The 22083-nt window shown below is 38.3% G+C and overlaps 1 protein-coding gene across 1 annotated transcript in view; it reads right to left on the reverse strand.

Annotated features, from left to right (window-relative positions):
* Window positions 1-1990: 1990 nt before the first annotated feature.
* The window catches only part of LOC113531742 (xylosyl- and glucuronyltransferase LARGE1), a 56434-nt gene continuing 36341 nt past the window's right edge, over window positions 1991-22083 (reverse strand). Inside the window, exons 5-15 of the mRNA XM_026922628.3 lie at window positions 18642-18765; window positions 18011-18182; window positions 14081-14185; window positions 13364-13476; window positions 12730-12855; window positions 11826-11981; window positions 10148-10311; window positions 8384-8662; window positions 7915-8061; window positions 4008-4203; window positions 1991-3153 (exon numbers count right to left, since the gene is read on the reverse strand). Of these exons, the coding sequence (XP_026778429.2) occupies window positions 2956-3153; window positions 4008-4203; window positions 7915-8061; window positions 8384-8662; window positions 10148-10311; window positions 11826-11981; window positions 12730-12855; window positions 13364-13476; window positions 14081-14185; window positions 18011-18182; window positions 18642-18765 (1780 nt within the window). The 3' untranslated portion in view covers window positions 1991-2955. The remainder of the gene's footprint in view (window positions 3154-4007; window positions 4204-7914; window positions 8062-8383; window positions 8663-10147; window positions 10312-11825; window positions 11982-12729; window positions 12856-13363; window positions 13477-14080; window positions 14186-18010; window positions 18183-18641; window positions 18766-22083) is intronic.

Here is a 22083-nt window from a genome sequence, read left to right on the forward strand (position 1 = left end):
CCATTATGTGAATGGCAATAACATAAAAAAAACCACATCAGGCCAGACTAGTGATCATGATCACATAATCACTGCTGTGGATTTATATAAGACCTGCTTTTGTCCTGATACAAAAGCCAGAGAAGACAATAGAATCTAATGGAACCAACAGCTACAAACCCAAAATAGAAGATGGCTTCCTTTAGTGCAATCTTTCTGCAAACAAGTTGTACTTCACCATTCAGACACTACATCCTGCCTGTCATTGGTGAGGAGCAGCCAGAAACTTCAGTCTGAATCCAATACTGCTCATCAACTCAAGCTCAATTCCCCTATGCATAGACACTAGTACCATGTATAAAGAAGTGACAAAAAAAATCATAGTCTGGTCCACTCACTACCATGATATGTCTATTTTGTTAACCTTTGCCTCCACATCTCTTGAATGCCCCACAGTGGATGTGCAAATTAACATCCCAGGGTGTTATGAGGAGTTTTGGGAGGGATTCAGGAAGGCCAAAGCATATCACAGATATTCTGGCTTTGCCATTGATTTGCTTTCTGATACCACCCCTCCAATGTTACTATCAGTAAGGACAAACATAAACATTGAAAGCAAAGCAATGGAAGAGTATACTGAAATAGCACCAAGACAAAGATTCAGCAGGCATTCCACATCTCCTGCATGATTTCCTGCAGGATTCTGTTTTGTTTAAAAGAAAAGAATAAAGCCTTAGACTGTGTATTGATTTTTGTAGCCTTAACCAAATCACAGTCAAGTATCATTATTCACGCTCTCCCATGCCTTCATTCTTGCTGTTCTACTGTTTTGTTTTTTTTTTAACTAAACTTGACATCCATAGTGCCTATAATTTCATCAAGATCAGAGAAGAAGACAGCATTCATTATCACTTCAGGCCACTATGACTCTTTGGTAATGCATGGTTAATGCCCCCTCAGTGGTCCAGGCATTTGTAAATTATGTTCTCCAGGACATGCTAGGTAAATTCATTACAGCCAATATAGACAAATCCTGATATACTCCAATTCTCTGGAGAACTACACACACAACCACACGTCCAGAGATGGGGTTCATTATGGCACACATTCTAAAACATCCTAACCCAAAATTGACTTTTATAGTCAATGTAGATGCCCCATAAGAAGGGAGGGAGTTATTCTATACCAACATCATGGCTCTACAGTCAAGATGCATCCCATTGCATTCATTTCTAAAATAAAATAAAATAAAATATAAAAGAATTGTTGCCCATCAAGCTGCCCTTACAAGAGTGGCACCATTGGTAATAAGGGGCTGAATATCCTTTCACTCTATTCACTGATCATAAAAATATAGAGAATTTGAAATGCAAAATGTGTCATGCCTTGTCAAGCTAGATGGGTATTATTCTTCTCCTATTTTAAGTTGACAACCTCTAGGCCTGTATCAAAGAATGGCAAAGCTGATGCCTTTTCCAACTTATATCCTTCCAACCCAAGAACCAATATGGAAGACACAATACTCAAAGAATCATGCATTATAATTAAATAAATACTGTCATTCAGCTTTCACTTTTCACTGCTCAAACCCATAGCCCCTTGTTGGATGACACAAAATATAAAGTCCTGTGTCTAGATAAAGTCAAAGTGGTAAAGTAGTAAAGTCTTTCAGCCTATGCACAGAATAGCTTTCTTCAACTATGCCTGTTATAAAAGGCATTAATAATAAAAGGGACGAATGTGTTTTCTTTCCAGTTTACGGAGTTATGCACTGTGACATAAGTGTTGATTGAAATTCAGAGGTTGGGATTTGAAGTATTTCTTTCCCCCTGTGTTTAGTCTGAAAGTCAAAGAAAGTAAAGACAGTCAGTGAGTTTCCCCTCTTGTGTCACTTAAACCATAGTCTTAATTGCAATATGACTAAGATTCATACAGTCAGTACATAAAGAAGTAAAGCTGTGGACCAGCTTGCATTATTGTATGACCATCAGATCAAGAACATAAAAACAAATTATTAAGATTATTTTATTATCAAAATAGACATATTCATTTTAACAACATTGTTCTGGAGTTTTCACTGGCTCAGAGGAACCGCTTGCAGCTCTTCGCTATTGCCATTACACTGTTTTCATCATAGTATACAACAGTACAGCATGATATTATGGAGAAAAGATTATATTATCTTGAATAACCTTAACTATCAAAAGGAATATAAATATCTGGCTGTTTCTATGAACACTGGCTTTATTTTGTAGTTAACTTTCTTCAGTGACATTTTTCAATGAAGTAATGAATCATTTTTCTATTTTAGGCTCAATCTCAATTTCTTTTCAGACTTTTGTTGCCATTGATGCACTGGATTTCAATCTCTTGGAAGTTGGGATGTTGAATCTATAACTGTATATTTTGACCTTTTCTTTTACATTTTACTTTTCAGCTTTAAACACAGCTAAATTTGTAGCTGATACCTTTTCACCTATTCCAGTCTAGTTTATACCAGATTAATTGTGTATAATTGCATTTTTTTTTAATACCTTGGAAAATATTTTATTATCTATTAAAGTGATATTCTGAAAACAACAGTGTATTTATATCTTTCAAAACAACCTAAAAGATGACTCCCTAAAAGTAAAACAAAACTAAACAGATTTTGAAGTTGTTTTGCTACCATAATTCATGCTGAGGCAAAAATAGGAAGAACCTAGAAAAAATATACATTTCAGTGGTTTAAATTTGCAGGTTGAAGTTAGGTACTGGAATAAACATCCATCTAGCCAGAGGTCTGTAGGGAGTTATGGACATAGAATTAATTTACTTGTCCGTCTAAAGTCCCTTTTTATGAGCGTACCAGCCGCTCTGTATTTTGAAGATTTTTAAGAGTCCATCACTTACTACTGTTCATTTCTGCCATTATTTTATGTTACTCTAAAGCAGTTCTGTCCATTTCACATGCAGAATTTCAGTATGGCAGAGGTGCTAGCTGTTATTTTCTGCAGTCATGTATTTAAGTGCAGCGAATCCATAGCGGCGGGACATATTTTGCTGAAACTCCTCTTTAAGTGTCTTGAGGCAAACACGATACTGCTCATTTGAGCGGAACTTGGTGATGTCAAAGCTCGGCGCATGAGGCATGTGGATCATATAGGCATTGGGTAGAACCACAAACTCGTATTCCTGCAAAGGAAACATAAATGGAATAAAAATGTTATTTTACTCAATATACTCAATATACTATCATATAATATGTCAATATAGATGTTTTGTAAGAAGGATGTCTTTTATCTATCCTGTTTTTTTGTTATTTGAATTTAAAATATAAATAAAAGCTGATGTGAAATTGTGAAGATAGGCGTTAATAAATACACAGATGAGATACCATGTGATCTTAATTTTTATCTTAGCCATCTGCTTAGTTTGGAATAGTGATTTAAACACTGGCAGTTCAGAAATCAATTGCTATGAGCACACTGTATGTGGATCCTTTAATAATAATAATAATAATAATAATAAATATTGACTGTAGAAGCATAAAAAGAAATATATTGAAAACTGTGGGGATTTTTGTCTCACATTCATTATTTCTTGATCTGTTTCAATGAATTATATAAATAATTTCACCCTGCTTCATTAACCCACATGTGTTCTCATAGAAGTAATGTAATTTCATTAGTGGAGAAGCCTCTTTTCTTAGTAATTAATACTATGTGGGCTTTATATACAGGTATACTGTATAATTTGTTTATTGATATTTAATGCTTTCTTAAGTACAGTATTCTGTGTGGGTGAAACCAGTAAAAGATCCTTAAAATCAGTGTATGCTGTATTCTATAATGTATTACATTAACCCTTCACATGACCATCTGTTTTTGTTACTCCTGCAGTTCATTAAATACATCACACTCGTATCAAATTCTAACTAGGTGGCTTCTTCTTCTTCTTCTTCTTCTTCAGGAAATTACTTTTACTTTTTGTCATTTAAATATAGAGTATGTGTAGAGGGAGCAGACAGCTCATATTAATGGATTTACCTGTGCATCAAGCTCCATAATGTGAGCCACTTTGTTCCAGCCAAATCCCACAAATCTGCGGTCATATTCTGGACTGTCCCTCCTCACCATCACATAAGGCTCAAAGTCGGCCTCCCACTGCACTCTGTATGGCGTTGTGGCTGTCCGCCATTTTGCAAAGTTGGTCGGAGCGTGGCCTTTTGTCCACACATGATATCTGAAGAATTGAAAGACTTGAAGTTGTAAAATTACAACAGACTTGATAAGAATTCACATTTAACCTTTTAAAGTTCAACACATTTAAAAATAGACTAACTCAGCTAAGTTGTGTCAATTGACTTTCATATGAATGCAGAGACCATAAATCACACTGTGTACTCATAAGAGATGATGTTCTGAGCCTGAGCCTTCAAGGACTTGCCCCAGATACAAAACTATAGATGGCTACTAAATTCATCATGCATCCATGTTATTCTTAGATCAAAAAGCAGGGCAAATATAGACTATTTGGAGATTGTGGCATCGAGCATGGAGAGTAATGAAGAGTAATAAATTCATAGTAGTCCACAACTTTAATATTGTGGCATACTGTGTACAAGTATCATATTTTATACTTTTAATTCATTCTGCCTGACCTGCTACCAGGGAAAGCTGGAAGATTCTACACAAGATCCTTGCAAGCTCCACAACATCTTTTCTTCACTTCTTAACCCGCTGACTCCTCCTTCACCATCTTCCCTGACTGCTGATGACTTTTTTTGACGGAAAGATTGAAAAAAATCTACCAGACCATCTCTCCTATGCTGACTCCTACACTACACAGGATTACCCTTCTCTTTCTCAGATGCATTTTTCTCCTCTACCAACAGAAGAGATCCTGCAAGTCATCTTGTCCTGCAATCCCCTCACCTGCCAGTTGAATCTCATCCCTTGAATAATGCTCCAGACCATCTCACAAGACCTCCTCCCCTTTATCTCTACTATCATTAATGACTCCATAACTTCTGGTCATGTACCAACTACATTCAAGACAGCAAGGATTATTCCCATTCTGAAGAAACCAACTCTGTATCCCACAGATATCAGCAACTACCAATGGGTATCACTTCTCTCAATTCTTTCTAAAATCCTCAAACGCACCATCTACAATCTACTGTCTCTCTATCTCACCCAGAAAAATCTCCATGATCCTAACCAGTCTGGCTTCAAAGCAGCACATTCCACAAAGGCTGCACTTATGGCCATCACTGAGAAGCTCCATGCTGCTAGGTCAGGCAAACTGTGATCAGTCCTCATCATCCTCAACCTTTCAGCAGCATTCAACACAGTCAACCACAAGACTCTCTTGTCCATCCTCATGAATCTGGGGATTTGTGGCACAGCATAAAATTGGTTTGCTTCCTACGTGGAGAGGCAGTCATATCAGGAGACATGGCGGGAATCCACATCTGCTCCTTGCAGACTCTCCACTGGTGTCCACTATAAGGTTCAGTGCTTGGTCCTTTTCTGTTCTCCCTTTATACCCAATCTCTTCGTGAGTTCATATCCTCACATGGGTTTTCATAACACTGCTATGCAGATGACACTAAACTCATCCTCTCCTTTCCTCCCTCAGACACTCATATTTCTGCTCAGATCTCTGCATGTCTATATGTTTGGCAGACATCTCATCATGCATGGCAGCTCATCAGCTGAAACTTAATCCCAGCAAAACTGATCTGCTGTTCATCCCAGGTGATTCATCCCCATGTCAGAATCTTGATTTCACATGATCTCCTTGGACAACTCTCAGATTTCACCTTGTGACTGGAGGCAACCTTGGTGTAACCATGGACAACCAACTATTCTTCTCCTCTCACATTGCCAAACTTACACACTCATGTCGATTTCTCCTTTATGACACCAGAAAGATTCATCCATTTCTATCCACAGAGGTCACTCAGGTGCTTGTTCACCCCCTTGTCATTTTGAGATTGGACTACTGCAACTCACTTCTGGCAGCTCTGCCTCTGAATGCCATTCGACCTCTGCAACTGATCCAGAATGCAGCTGCATGACTTGTTTTCAACCTTCCCAAGTTATCCCGCACCACCACATCGTTTCCTCCACTGGCTTCCTGTAGCTGCCTGCATCAGTTTTAGAACACTGATGCTTACCTGCAAAGTTAAATATGGACCAGCACCCATCTTCTTAAAGCACTTATCACACCCTGCACTGCATACTGCTCCTTCTGACCCTCTAGCACTGTTCATTTGGACCCACCATCTCTCAGCATACAAGGAAGGCATGCATCAATGCTATTCTCTGTTCTGGAGCCTAGGTTGTGGAATGAACTTCCCCTAGATATCCAAACAACTGAGTCACTGGCTGTCTTCAAATGACAACAAAAGACATACCTCTTCATGAAGTACGTACTTAAATTAGCATTTTTTGTATTTTTAAAAAAAAATCTTGTATGTTTTTTCCTAATATAATAACCTCCCCAATAAGATTTCTAAACTCACTGAACACTTAATCCATGACCTAGTGAACCAGTATGAGGATGTATTTAGAGACCTCAAAGATAGAAACCTCAAAGAACTTCTGTAATTCGCTCTGGATAAGGGTGTCTGCCAAAGGCCATAAATGTAAATGTAAAATGTAACTGTTATTTAAAGCAAGCTGGCACCATAGCAGATGAATGCTTGGTCAGCTTATCCTTTAAACTGTGGGCACGTTTTCTTTACAGGAGAGCACATTGTAATAACAAATACATTAGCATTCTTTTATTAATTCAACAAATTAAAATGGTGAATTAAAAGGATGGTAAAATGAATGTATATCTCATGCACACATTAAGGGATGCATGACTACAAATTTTTAAAGCAAAAAGCATTTCAGCATTGCTGTATATGTTGTGCCAAACTGCATGTCAGTTAACAGTCACGCACAGGCAACAAATTGCATTTCTAGCTTCATTGCTCTTTTTAGGCTACACTGCTATGTAAATAAACACATTGGTGCAATAAATGTACAAAACAATAAATCTGTGTACCATGTTACACAATTTAAGCACATACCAATACTTAAAATGCATTTTTGTGGATTTTTTGCACTGATTAACTGAGAGTACAGCTTAATGAGGATAAAATCCTAGCTTCAACTCCATCCTCAGTCATGTCTGAGAACTAGTCTGTATCGACCTCTGGCATGCACCTCTAATCTGACTCTAAACTAGCTCACAGTCAGATTTCACATGGTCTAATGCACACCTCTCAACTATATCTAAATGGATCAAAACAATCCATTAAAGCCAAAGAAATATTTTAAAAAATAATACTTTTGCCAGTGTAGTCTTGTGCAGTTGACTGTAATTGAAACTATTTTCAGAGTAACAATTAAAGTACACTTATCTGCTTTCTTTACTGTCGTCATCACTGATTTTTCCACCTCCTGACTAGCTGCCAGCTTCCCACAGCAGCACCTTGTGCAAATATTAGTGGAATAGTCTATGCAACCCCTAGCACACAATACAGTTTCATGGCCTGTCTTGTTACTACTTGCAACAGCAAATAGTAGATACAGAGTTTTCACCCCTGCTTAAGCTTTACAGTTTCTGCTGTTGTATTGCTAGTTCATCATGCAAAAAATAGGATGTGCTGGATCAAGTACTATTTTACAAAACTGCCAAATAATAAGGATGGAAGCCATATTTTGCTAAATTAAGAAATAAAGTGATAATTATTGGTGTTATTTACTAGAACTGGTCAGGCAGCAATATATTAGCAATATACTATATTACTATTAGTTGTTTATATGTGTACTATTAGTTGTGTATAAGATATCGATGTATCTTTTGAACTTGATTTATGCTGTCAACTCTGAATATCGCCCCAAATACTCAAACATTTCTCACTTTTTTCTTAAGCAATGACTAAAGTTTTTTCACCTGAAGGTGAAGAGAGTGCCCATGTCCAGCTGGGACAGAAGTTCGGCCTTGGATTTGGGAAATGACAGCCGATAACGCAGTGTTTCAAATGCAGGCACCACCAGAGCCTTTTTAGTGTCCACCATGTCCAGCTGTACTACAGATTTCCTGCAAGACAAACATACTTGGCTCAGATTATATAAAGTCCACAAAAGAGTCCAGGTCATATGTACTGTATGTCAATAATATTGCATTTCTGGGAATTGACTGTGAAATTCCTAACCCTGCTATCCACCTCATGTTTTCTTTTTGTAGGTTCTAAATCCAGTCATCTGGAATCCCTTGTTAGTCCAGGTTTTAGTTTTGGTCTAGCTCGTTTCAGACAGGTACTTCGCTAAGGTGAGTGGGGAGTTGGAACATAATGAACATGTGCATGGGTGGAGTTTTAAGGATACTGTATTGACAACTCTTGTTTTCAGGAACATCTTACCTGAGGTATTCGTAGAGTCCATACATGGGCAGGAAGTCAATGTCAGACAGGAACATGTAGGGTGTGTTGACTTGTTTCATGGCAACGTTGCGCAGCAGGTTGACGGGGTAGAACTGGCCCTCTTTATATACAATATGGTATCCCACGTTGCTTCTGCTCATGAGCACCTCAGAGCCCTGGGCATAGCGCAGGAATTGCTGTGCCTCAGCATCGGACAAGTAGAGAGCCAGACTGATGGGTCCTTCCCAGTGTTTACAGATGGCCTCTAGCATCTGCAGCCTGAGGCATGCAAATAGCAAAAAAAACACTTGTGTTAAGGTGCAAACAACCTACTCTGCCACCGAGGGGTTTCTTCAACCACCAAGATTTAAACAACATTGCATCACAGATATGTTGTTCTGAGGGATTTCACCATGTTTCTGTTTTCCTAAGGTAACACAATTGTTTTAATGTTAAACCTTCTACAAAGTATTGAAACAGTATATATGAACAACAAGGGCAGTAGTAAGTTTAGAGGACTGAAAATTCAATGAAGTAATGAAGCCACTTATTCCCTAAAGGCATATTTTAAAGAAAATCACTACGTCCTTCACAGTCTTAATGTAATATTTCAATTAAATTTAATGTAGTGCATATGTGTGTTTTCTGGAGCCCTTTGTTATTGCATTTACATGCATGTTACATACATTCAATCACAATATCCTCACTGAACACCTTTATACACAATGCCTAGCAGTCCTAGCAGATGTGTGCCAAAATGGCCCTGGACCAGAGAGCATATGCTTCAAAATCACAAGACCAGCATGACCAAACAAACCAGTGACACATTATTTCAGCATTTCCTATTGTTTTATGAGATGTGCAAAAGAAAGGCATTTCAATACAAAGTTATACCCTTCAGCCTCTCTCTAGCGCCATGGGTGTTTTCAAGATGTATGCAGGTGGCACTGTCTCTTCTGATGGCCAGCGGCCATATTCCGACAACTGACTCCTATGCACCCCCACCAAGGAGCAGGCAATTCAGGACATGTGCACCTTCCTGGCCCATGTTACTGCTCTCTGTGTCATGGTAAACTCTGAAAAGAGCTTGATTTATTGAGAATGTTAGCTACTCTCTCACCCCAACATGCAGTGGACATTATTTCACTCAACAGTCAGATTCAACCACCAATATGTGTGATACCATCTCAGGCTGCAGATTCTAGGACTGTTGATGGCAATCACAGTGGTAATTCCCTTGAGCTTGCTGAAACTAAGAGACTTTCAGAAGTGTGTTACCAGCCTGCAGCTGGACCCCAAATACTATACCAAAGGCAGAGACAAATCCCTGTCTCTTTCAGAAGGGCACAGGCACTAACTTGGTGCTAATGCAAGACCTCCCTCACACTTGTTGTTCTGAGATGGCCAGCAAGGCCTTTGTTCCCACTGCTACTAGTGGGTGGTACACCCTGTTGTTTCCTTCCATACAATCCGCGAACATATCAGCAAAAATAGCGGGAGAACTGCATGCTTTGGCAGCTGCCTTGCCTCTTTGCATCTTGCACCTTTCAGGTGACTCATAAAGTGGTTCAGTTACTCATGTCATTGTTATACTTTATCGATCCACTAAATATCACTAGAGTTTCAGGTTCTAAGCTGAGCATTTTAAAAGCATTAATTATTTTTGGCATAGGTAAGGAATTATTCAACCGACTACCAGAAATATCAGAAGTTCACAAAATAAAAACAATTCAGATGTTCAAAATATGAATAGGTTTCTCATGCCTGTCCATGGAGAGCTGGGCCACAAGTGTAACATCAGTCTGGTCTGCACTGGGCTCGTATTCATAGTGCAGGAAGTAGAGGTGTGTGCGATGCACAGTGAAACGCTCTCTCCGGAACTCGTAACATGGGTCGTCCTCATCAAGCTCCAGTAGAGTCTTCTGGAGCTGAAACACCACAAACACATTAGTAAGGCAGCATTGAAATATAAATTAAATATTATAAAACATTTCATTAAGATCCCCTTTTATACATACATATTATATATATATATATTTGGTCATACACACATACACATACATACCAATCAGCCATATCATTAAAACCACCGTTATCTTGCGTAGGTCTCTCTTGTGCTGTCAAAACAGCTCTGACCCGTTGATGCATGGACACCACAAGACCTCTGAAGGTGTGCTTTGGTATCTGGCACCAAGACATTAGCAGCAGATCCTTTAAGCCCAGTAAGTTGCAAGTCCTCAATAGTTCGGACTTGTTTGTCCAGCACATCCCACAGATGCTCGATTGAATTGAGAGCTGGGGAATTTGGAGGCCAAGTCAACACCCTGAACTCTTTGTCATGTTCCTCAAACCATTCCTGAACAATTTTTGCAGTGTGGCAGGGTGCATTATCCAGCTGAAAGAGGCCATTACTATTAGGGTATACCATTACCATGAAGGGGTGTTCTTTGTCTGCAACCATGTTTATGTAGGTGGTATGTGTCAAAGTAACATCTACATGAATGCCAGGACCCAAAGTTTCCCAGCAGAACATTGCCCATAGCATCACACTGCCTCTGCTGGTTTGCCCCCTTCTCATAGCGCATCATGGTGCCATCTCTTCCCCAGGTAAGTGATGCACACGCACCCGGCTTGTGATTCATCAGACTAGGTCACCTTCTTCCATTGCTTCATGATCCAGTTTTGATGCTCACGTGTCCATTGTAGGCTCTTTCGGCGGTGGACAGGGGTCAGCATGTGCAATCTGACCGGTCTGCGACTACGCAGCCCCATATGCAACCAGCTGCGATGCACTGTGTGTTCTCACACTTTTCTCTCAGAGATAGTATTAACTTTTTCAGCAATTTGTGCTACTGTAGCTCTTCTGTGGGATCGGATGAGACGGGCTAACCTTCGCTCCTTGTGTGAATCAGTGAGCCTTCGGTGTCTGTGACCCTGTCGCCAGTTCACCGGTTGTCCTTCCTTGGACCACTTTTGGTAGGTACTAACCACTGCATACCAGGAACACCCCACAACACCTGCCACTTTGGAGATGCTCCGACCCAGTCATCTAGGCATTACAATTTGGCCCTTGTTAAAGTCGCTCAGATCCTTACGCTTGCCCATTTTTCCTGCTTCCAACGCGTCAACTTTGAGAACTGACTCTTCACTTGCTGCCACCCCTTGACAGGTGCCATTGTAACGAGATAATCAATGTTATTCACATCATCTGTCAGTGGTTTTAATGTTATGGTTGATCGGTGTGTGTGTGTGTTTGTGTGTGTGTGTGTATATATATATATATATATATATATATATATATATATATATATATATATATATATATAGATATATAGATAGATAGATAGTAGATGTCATTCACTTTTTTGTCTATCTACTTTCACTGCTGTGCCTTTTTTTTCCATGTGTACACTCTCACTCTTGTGGTTGATTCTATACCTACGTTCTCACTATTGTGGTCAGTTTCACTTGGACAGCCGAAGAGCTCCCTCCTTAGCAGGTTGCCATCATACTCCAGGAAGGTCAGATAAAGGTTCCTGAAAAACTCCACATGCTTGTTCTTCACCCGCAGCTTCTTAGGAGAGTTCCAGTGGATCACCTGGACATTCAGAGAGTGACAAATTTATTATTCGGTAGCCAACATGTTTAGGCATAGACTTTAAACTTTTTCTTGCTGCCTGAACTTATATCAGTGTCTGATCCTGACACATTTCTACTCCTGTGGATTCTCTCACCCTCTGGACCTGCCTGATTCATCCTGATATTACTACTGCTTGGAGCTTCTGCACTTGTGACTCACAATCTGCTGTTGTGGATCGTCCCACATGGATACCATAAGGATTCCACTTCCCAAAACAGTTTATACACAGGACTCGCCCTTGCTTCAGTGGCTATTCTCACCTGGATACTAAAGATTTGTACCTTTTAGGAACTGTTGCTGTAATTACCAAGCTCATCCAAGGACTCTTATTAACAATATGCATTATAATTTCAACACACTTAGTATTGTTTGCCTTTACTCGTCTACAACCATATACTGTAATGAAACATAATCTCACTATCCCATTCACCCAGAAGAGGATGGGTTCGCATTTGAGTCAAGGTTTTTTTTGAATAAGGTTTCCACCTCATGTTTTGGCAAGGAGTTTTTCCTTGCCACTGTTGCCTCTGGCTTGCTCATTAGAGATCCAAGCTGTTTTGTGACATGTTTCTTTTTAAAAGTGATATACAATTAATAGTGAAATGAACTGCAAACAAACAGCCAGTGGAAAAGGATAAGTGTTGCATTTTGCATTTGCATTTATGCATTTCCTGCATAATCCTTTTTGATCTCATTTGCCCCTTACCTTGAGATCAGACACATCTCTGTAGCACTTCTCGGAGCGTGTGTGATCAGACAGCTGAACATTCCAGAAGCAGGGCAGCTGGTGCACCAGGAAAGGGTTTTGTTTGATCACAGCATTGAAGATATCCTGCCAAGCACAAAACTACACTTAACATTCCGTCAGCTACCAACAGCCCCAGACATCTGTGGACACTACTGAATTGGACTCATCTCTTTCAATATGAAAAGCTGCTGTACTAAAGGCCTCCCAGACACCATATCACTTCGACTCACACATTCAGTTGGCTACATTAAAGGCTATAATCCAGATAATGTTGAAAGTGATAAAAGAGTGATGAATGGGGCTAGTGAATGGCGATCCAATGAGACTTTGTAGACAGAAGGAACATAGCAGAAGACTGACAGAACAGAATATAGGCTTTTAATATCTTTATAATATTAAACATTAATTTTTATCTAGTGAATAGAAGAATTTGAATGCTTGATTAGCATGAACGTAATTGATGTGTTTTGGCATTATAAACATGAGTTAAACAGAACTGAGGGACAGCGGGAAAGAGACTCTAAGTACTTGTTGAATTCATGATGTAAATAATATGTTTAGCAGCAATGAGTGTGTGTGTATGTGTGTGTACCTGATCTGCTAGCGATGTAGAGAGCATGCTCATCAGCTCTCTCTCTGCTGTCAGTCTCCACATCTGCTCCCATCTGAGCTTCCTCAAACGATCTAACAGCAGGAGAATCACACCTGTAACAGAGATAAACACACAAACTTATATATTTCTTTATATTACACATGGACGATAAAAATTCATACTGACCCAAGCTTTTTAGTTATATGAGCTCATACCAAACTTAAATTGCTCCAGGACTTTAAAAACGCTGGAGTAGAAAGTTAAGAAGAATTCAGCTATTAGCAACTGCTGCAAGTTATTAAATGGTATCCACATTAGAGTCTAAAATAAACAGAGTGAAAAGTGATAATACAAGCTTTTTAAATCATGTAGGCATGTTCCATTGCTTGATTGACCAATAATTAAACAACGTACTTTCACAGGAAGAGGTCATTTGACTGACTTCAGACCACTGTTTTTTTGAAAGGGAATGAGTTTTTGAAAATGACACTACAACAAAAAATCTATATGTAACAACGTAGAAAGGCTGTGGTTTAGCATAGTCTTACAAGTCAGACCTCGAAGATTGAGACTAGGATGCTGTCAAAAAAATGCTTTTTTCAAAACCAGTGTCTATATCCTGTTTTTGTAAGACTAATCTAATTGTTGTCACTGCATTTAAAAGCTTATTTCCCCCTTGGACTGATTAAATCATTGCAACAAACTGTTTCCACTTACCAGTGTTGAAGCCTCTGCCTAGAGCTGGCCATGGTCGATGGTTCTTCCACAGGTTCCCTAAATACCAGTCACTCTGATTCTCTACCAGCCCAAGCACCTGCTGACCTGAGAAAAAAGACACCCAAAGAGAGAAACTTGAATCATCAAAGCTCTTATGGCATCATAGTAATTGAAACCTAATGGGGATCTGTTGAGTATTATGCAGTTCATGGTCTCACCTCTAAGAAATTCTCAAAGAAATTCTGTTCCATCGAAGCCTAATTAACATTTATCAGGTATAACTTTTTATACTTAGTCATAAGTCAGTACTGATATAGTAACCTATGACCTGTTAGTCATTAACACTAGACATTAGGCTATCTAACTACCAAGAAATATATATAGTACAATCAAAGGTGCAATCATAGCTTTAGGTAGGTGTAGTGTCTCACATGACTTCACTTGGTTTTCCTATTCACTTACAATCTAGCACTGACAGAATTTTATCAAACTGCTACTTGCTTGTTGTTTACTGTAAAACCCTGTATGTACTTACACTCTAGTGTATAGGCTCCAGAGAGAAGGAGAGCTAGCAGCGTTTTTTTTATCACATTACACTTCCTTGTAGGCCTATTTAATATTTATTAAAACTTTTTTCTCTTTGAAAGTAATCCAAAAAAGTTCCATTTCTTACTATTTTCGACCAAGTTTAACACATTTTGGTATACTTTATTTCACATTCTCCATTTACCGTGACAGAAAGCGAGGGTGCCGCGTCAGTGCATCTTTCAAGCAGGAAAATTGAGAGGAGAGGGAGAGTTCAAAACTACTGTGCAACTGTCAGTCATTCCAGATTTACATCTACAATGGCTCATCTGCCATTTTCGTTTGCAGAAAAAAGAAGACTACTTTTTTGTACATTTTTGAGTGATAACTTATAGCAGCATACTGTGATGTTAAAATGCAGACATCCTATACAAACTGTGTAAAGGTTTGCTATTACTATTGCTTCTTGAGATTAGCATTAATGCTACTATTAACCAGAAGGCATAAATGAATAAAAACAGCAGCTCTCTGTTTTAATCTACTTTGAAGGCATTATTCAATGCATAATTTTTTCTGTTCTTCTGTGTTTGACAAGAGCTTGAAAAAATAACTTGCTCAAAGGCAATGCTCATATGCACAGACATTTTTGATAGTCTGAGGAACGGGTTTGAAGTGTTTGCTCACAAAATTCAAAATAGATTATTTACTAGGTTCTATTATTCACACCAATGACCCTCCTGCTTATTCTGTAGATTTATTTCCATATGCTTTTATCACAGCACTCATGCACGGATAAGACGTATCTGTAATTGCCCCTGGGACAGAAGATCTGCTGAGACAATCAAAAAATTCATAGCTGTTACATTAAGACCTACGGGAGGTTTAAGATCTCCAAGCACAGATTTCATATCTGGAGGCTGGCAGAACATACTCTTGATAGTGTTTCTCAGGGCCTTTTCTAAATTGTTTACCTACTTTTTTATCTACATGTGGAAGACTGTGACTCACTGACCAGCCTACCACCATTTGAAGAGTTTTTAATGAGACATCTATTGTATGTATACAGGCTGTGTGTACTGGGGGTGGACATCCCAGTGGTTGAGAACTGTCTAGGAAATAGTTTTTTTTTTTTTAGATTTTATTTTTGAGGGTTTCAAGGACACAAGGCAGGGTTGTCAATCTCATATAATATCTTTTACACATCACTATTACTTTCTATCTGCTTCATTTTTCATAGCAAGGACAAAATTCCTAGTGTTAAGTATAAAGGCAGATGTCTATCTCCCTTTAATTTTTCAATGCATGGCCAGAATATATCCTTATAATATGAGACAAATCTGCTGACTGTATAAATCCTAAAAAAAATCTTCAGTGAAAGTTGGATGGAAGTGTTTGACTGTCTGTGATGACCTTGTCACTGATCATTAATGTGTCATTGGCAGATATTCTGTATTACAGTGGCAGATTGATAGAGGTCTCCTCAGGCTTAGACTTTGATAATTATATTCATGTGATAGAGTATGTTGCTTTTCTACATACAGATAAAAATAGCTGTTCCTTACAGGCAGAAATCTAAATATGGCTTCAGTTTTTTTTATGTGCCTTTGAGGCAGTGTCAATGGTGCATGGACATTTTTAACATTTTGTAACTGTTATGAATCTCTAAATTGCCTGTATTGGCTTTCGTCTGAGAGGCCAGACCTCTAGTGAATACAGTGTTGATTTGAGGATCAATAACCAGAGAAGCTAACAGAGAAAGTTAATTAGCCATTTCAAGGCCAGCGAGGTTACTGTTTGAGGCAGAATAAGTGACTCTGGCTTTGGTTTGAATAGGCTCAAAGGCATACATTTCATATAAAGTTAGGGTGGCTTTCCAACAAATTATGAATTCTGAAAGACATGGCCTCATAAGAAACAAAAACATTGAAAGGATCACTACACAGAGAATAGCTGTAGTTTTTTTTTAATTGCTTGCCAGTTTCTTTTAGACTTACTGTGTCAGTGCAAATAAATGCAGCATTTATTGTTTTTAGACATTTTGTTGCACTTTTTTCTCTAATGAGGCATACAGTACATCACAGTGCATATATTAGAAATATGACACATGATTTTTCACCAAATTTACATGTCCGTCTAATTGTGGCAATATAATATCACTTATTGATTATGTGATTTTGGTGGGGCTAGCTATTCACTGAGCCCTCTCTACACAGCATTTCACTAGGTTCAGTTTCATTAGGTTATTAATGAGCTAAAATGGGAGAAATGCAGCCTAAAATCCCTCTAGTCCCTCTAGTACCCCACTGATTGTGTTAATGGCTCCTCTGGAGAAATACCCATACACACATGAGCTAGTTACTCTGTCAGGGGGTAAAAAGAGCAGGAATGGAGCATTGGTGGAATGACTGCTTAACTCCTAAACTCTCTGGTTCCTTTGTTGGATCCAGGCTTACATTCCGCACTCTCACTCATACACTCTCAGAAAAAAGGGTACTAAACTGTACCTTTCTTTGTCGCTAGGGATGGTATCTTTTGTACCTTTAATATGTATCTTTCACCTGTAAATGAGGATACAGTGTACATTTAAAAAAAAAGACTTAATTCGACCATAAATACCTTTTAGAGTAAAGTTTAATGTATACTATATGCACCTTTTTAGTTAAAAATAAAAACTTCCCAGAAACAAGGAAAAGCACATTTTAGTACCCTTTTTCATGAGTGTAGCTACATGTTTCCTATAATTTTCACTGTAGATACTGAATAATTAATAATAGTTACTGATAATATACTTTAATGAGCACAATTAAATAATAAGTTGAGACAAATGATAAGAGGTTAATGATCCAGATACCAGAAAACAATATTGCTCTTAAACAATGCCTCATGCATATCTTTTTTCTTCTACTTTTCCGTTCCTTAATTTCCTCCATCTTCTTTTTTTTTTAACACACTAACCTGTCAATCTTTCCTCTGTAGTAGGGAAGGAGATTTTGCAGAATTAAGTGCTGTAATGTTCCTACATGCTGTATAAGGATGTACATGCAAATGGCCAAGGGGGTAATAGCATTAGAGAAATGTTTGAAGAACTGCCAGGCTGATCCCAGTTCTCTCCATGATTTCTCTCCATAATCCTGCCAGGCTCTACATGGTTTCCTGAATGCCAGCTTAACCCTCTGAGCTGGTTGGCATGAAGTGTACTACCACTTTTCCCTACAATGTTTAGGGGACAAAAAAGAATATTTTTCATTCATGTTTTGAATCATCTCAGTGATGAGAAACAGACCATCATCCTCTGGGAAAGTTTTTTTTTTTTTTTTTTAGGTCTAATAGGTCTAATGATGTAGCTAATGACTGTAGAACACTTTAAAAAAATCTAGATGTATAGATAAAAGTGGAAAAAACAACCTTTGAATTTGTGAAAGACAGCCCACAGCTCAGCAATATCTGTGGCAAAGGTGATGTCAGTATCTAGAACGATGACTTTCTGTAGGTTTGATGGCAGAGTCTTGGTCAGAACCAGCTTCATCAGGCCGTAGATACCAGAGTAATGTTTGTTGGGAATCCACGACACCTCAGACTAACACAGATAAAGAGAGAAAATGTTTATCCTTTATACATATTTAACAATTAAAAACACTTTGTCAAATAAAGGCTGGAATACCAAGTTTTCACGTGTTATTAGAATTGATAAAGCATTAAGTTATTTAATTAATTTTTCTAATTAATGGAGGGGGGTGTCTCAAGCTCATCCTGGAAACTCAAGGTGCAAGGTGAAGGGCAACTCACACATATACATCCCTGTAGGTAATCCATCTAAGAATGTTTTTGGGAGGTTGGTGGAAACTGGAGTACCCGGAGAAAAGATACAGATTTGACAAGAACATGCAAAACTCCACACAGAAGGTATCTGGAGGATTGAACCTTGGATCTGTGTGGCAGCATCACCACTACCTGCCACACCACCATTGTATCAACTGTTAATAAAGTATATTCCTTTAATATTTAACAAGTATCAAGTGCCAATGGACAGACTCACCTTCAATTCGTCAGCATCATAAAAGTCCACTTGGACAGCCGGCACCATCCAGGTATGGAAGAGGGAGGCCAGGATTTGCTGGGCGATGGAGTCTGTAATGAAGTGGAAGTGGAGTGGGTTCCGTCTGTCACACACACATACACACACACACACGCACACAAGTTAATCACACTCTGAAATAGAGCAAGAGTGTGTGCTAGTATCTGCTTTAATTCACTTATAAAATGCCTCTAAAATCAAAAATGATGTTTTAGGGCCATGTATTAGTCTCTTGGCATCATGACAAGTAATTTATCATTTCTGGGAAACCTGTAAAAAAATGTTGATGTACTCCTCCAATTTGCATCCAATCAAATGTTTCTATTTGTGCAATGGTCATGATGATTTATGCACTATGATGGACAGTTAGTAAACACACAACTTATGTGTTTGACATGGTGTGCATTTGAAGATAGTGAGGCATGTGTGTGTTTCTCTTTACATTTTTATTTCACTGCAAATGGAAACTTTCAGTGTTATGAGCAACCATGTTATTAACTGTGTTTTTAAAAACCAATGCTGAAAGAATGCCAGTCGGATGCAGTGCATTTTAACCTGAGGGATGTTTGTTTATGTGAAATGAAAGACCTCCAGTAAGGGGGCAGAATTAGTTTGTTTGCACTTTGGCTATATGGACCATAAATAACACAAAATTAGTTCGGTGTTTGATTACACTAGAATTTTTTTGCTGCTCAGGGCAAAACAATTGAATGGGAACCTTGATGCCTTTCCAAACTGGAAAAAGACATTGCAGATGTCTGTCATCTACAATCTTCCAGTGCAATATTTTAAACAAACAGACTGCACATCTCCATCAGCTGTCCTATCAAATAAAGCTATGTTGGGAGACAGACACATAATTAGACTGTCATGACTCTGTGAAGACATGGAGGCCAGTGGAAGGTCATGATTTGGATTGAAGTGTTATGTGACTGTCATGATATCGCAGCTCCAGGCTAACGGACAGGACTCATGCTGTCTCACTGATGCAGTAAGAGAGAGAAAGTCATTAACTCCACCAGGACAGGGTTTTCACCACAGTGCATGCTAACCAGTTAAAAAGCACTTCAGCTAGGGCTCAACAGGAATCAAACACACTGGACTCAGGAGAAGGTTTTGGATGCAGGAAGGCTTTACTAACAGTATCAATGCACAGACTACAAAATGGCAGAGCAGGCATGAGTCAAACACAATCAGGCATCAAAGGACAGATCCAGTGGATAATCTAAAGAGTAGTCAAATGAATAGGTAAAGAGTCTAGACATATTTATGTCTAACAGGGATAAACAAGGCTCAGAACATATGCAATTAAAGAACTGGCAAGATTTCACAATAATACTGAAAACAATGGACTTACAATTTGGTCAGAGGTAACATTAAAACTCAGGAGAGCATGAGCTCTACTGGCAGGTAAGATCCTGAACTGGTGTTACACATAATTACACATAACAGCTTAATGTGCTGTAAACTAGGAAACTACCTAAAGCTTTTTCCAAAATTACTTTAGTACTTTACTCTTAGTAAGAAACCACATAAATACAGCAGAATTTTAGGACCCAGCACAGGAAAATTAAATGCCAATGCTTTTGGGCACTAGTCAAAAAAACCTTAGACAGAGTAAAACGCTATTACGCTATATGCCTTCAGTGCTTTACTTTCTGATGGAGAAAACACTGGAGGCTAATCTCATTAATGTCGTGTCACACACTAGTCATAAGTAGAAGAGCCTGGAAGAAGCTGGATATTTACGTCAAGTTATCTGCAAATTCTTCATCACTGAACACAAATTAATACACCATATGTTTTAGACATATTTTGTCGGTATTAGAGTGCCTACAGTATTATCGTACTGGGATTAAAGCTACTTGTTCTATATTAAAGCATGAAACATATCCTATAAAAATGACTATAATTTAATAGTAATGTTTTATTTCTTCACAGCATTTTACAATTATATATAGTTCATTATGGGAGATACTGTATGTAGCATTGAGAGTGTTAACAGTGAATTACTACAATACGTAATGCATCCTGTGATATTGAACTGCTTAACATTTCATTTCTGTCAGAAACAGTTGAACTCTCACGACTCTTATGTAAGTGCTCTGTCAGTAAGTTAATTGGGGAACTATGTGTAAATACTAATTCACAATTGCTGTTAGCTAGCTAGTTAGATAAACAGGAATATTATGCAGTCTGAATATTAAAGAACTTCTGAGCTAATGGCACATATTAGGACCACTTTCTGTTTTAACATCTATTTTAAGGGAAAAGTCCTTGTTTCAGCTATAAGTTCCAAGTATCATTAATGCTTATGGTGAAATGGTCATTATGATGTATTAGATAAAATGCGATTAAGTCTCAGTTCTGAAAGTGAAAGGCTTGTCATTCAAAATACTATGTACATAATTTTGTGGTTATCAATATCAATATTTAATTGAATTTAAAAATACATTAGTTTTTGAGAAAATATAACTGTACATTTCACAGTAAATTAGCAAATTAAAGTAAAAGGTACTGTATATTTTACCATTTGTGGTAGTTGCCAGTAGTTGCTAATGTGCAGCAGTTATAGTAACGTTATGGCAAATAACTGTTTGCTGTACTGTTTATTATTGTATATTTACAGTATTTTACTGGCAACTGTCTTCACAGCTGTAGGGTCCCCAGGTTGCTTCTGAGCTTGTGTTTCTGTCTGTATGGAGTTTTGCATGTTATCCACGGGTTTCCACCAGGTTCTCCGGTTTCCTCTCATGTCCTAAAACCATGCCAGTACGTGGACTAGCTACTCTAAATTGCCCCTGGGTATGAATGAGTGTGTGAAAGGGTATGTGTGCATGGTGGGCTGCCATTGACTGGTGTCTCATCAAGTCTGTATGTCTGCTTTGCACCCAGTCTTCCTGCAACAGGCTCTCAATTTAGTGCAAACCTGACCAGGATAAAGTGGTTACTAAAGATGAATGAGTTTAAACACTGCAGAAACATTAGTAGTTACATCATTATATACATTACATTCTAATTGGTAATCCACATGAGTGATTCTGGTTGACAGTTTTATATTAGCATTAGCTCTTTCCCTCTATAGACAGTGTAAACATAACAATTATGTTTAATTGTCTGTGAATGGAAGAGTGACAGAGTGGGCAGAAATAAGAAGTTGCACAGAGGACTATAAGAAGGGGCTGCAAGATAGACAGACAACATACAGAGGGACAGCCTTTTACACCACAATTTCATACATTTAAAGCCACCAGTAAGCAAAATTAAATTCAGAAAACATGAACAACAGAATGTACTGAATGTACTGGAAAAGGTGATTCCATAACTGCTAGCTTATAAAAAAGAAAAGTTGAAAGCTCCTCGAGATCATGGAAGGCAATGGAAGCTTGTAAGCATGGCATCT

The sequence above is a fragment of the Pangasianodon hypophthalmus genome, chromosome 18 (assembly GCF_027358585.1).
Source record: "Pangasianodon hypophthalmus isolate fPanHyp1 chromosome 18, fPanHyp1.pri, whole genome shotgun sequence".
Lineage (NCBI taxonomy): Eukaryota > Metazoa > Chordata > Actinopteri > Siluriformes > Pangasiidae > Pangasianodon > Pangasianodon hypophthalmus.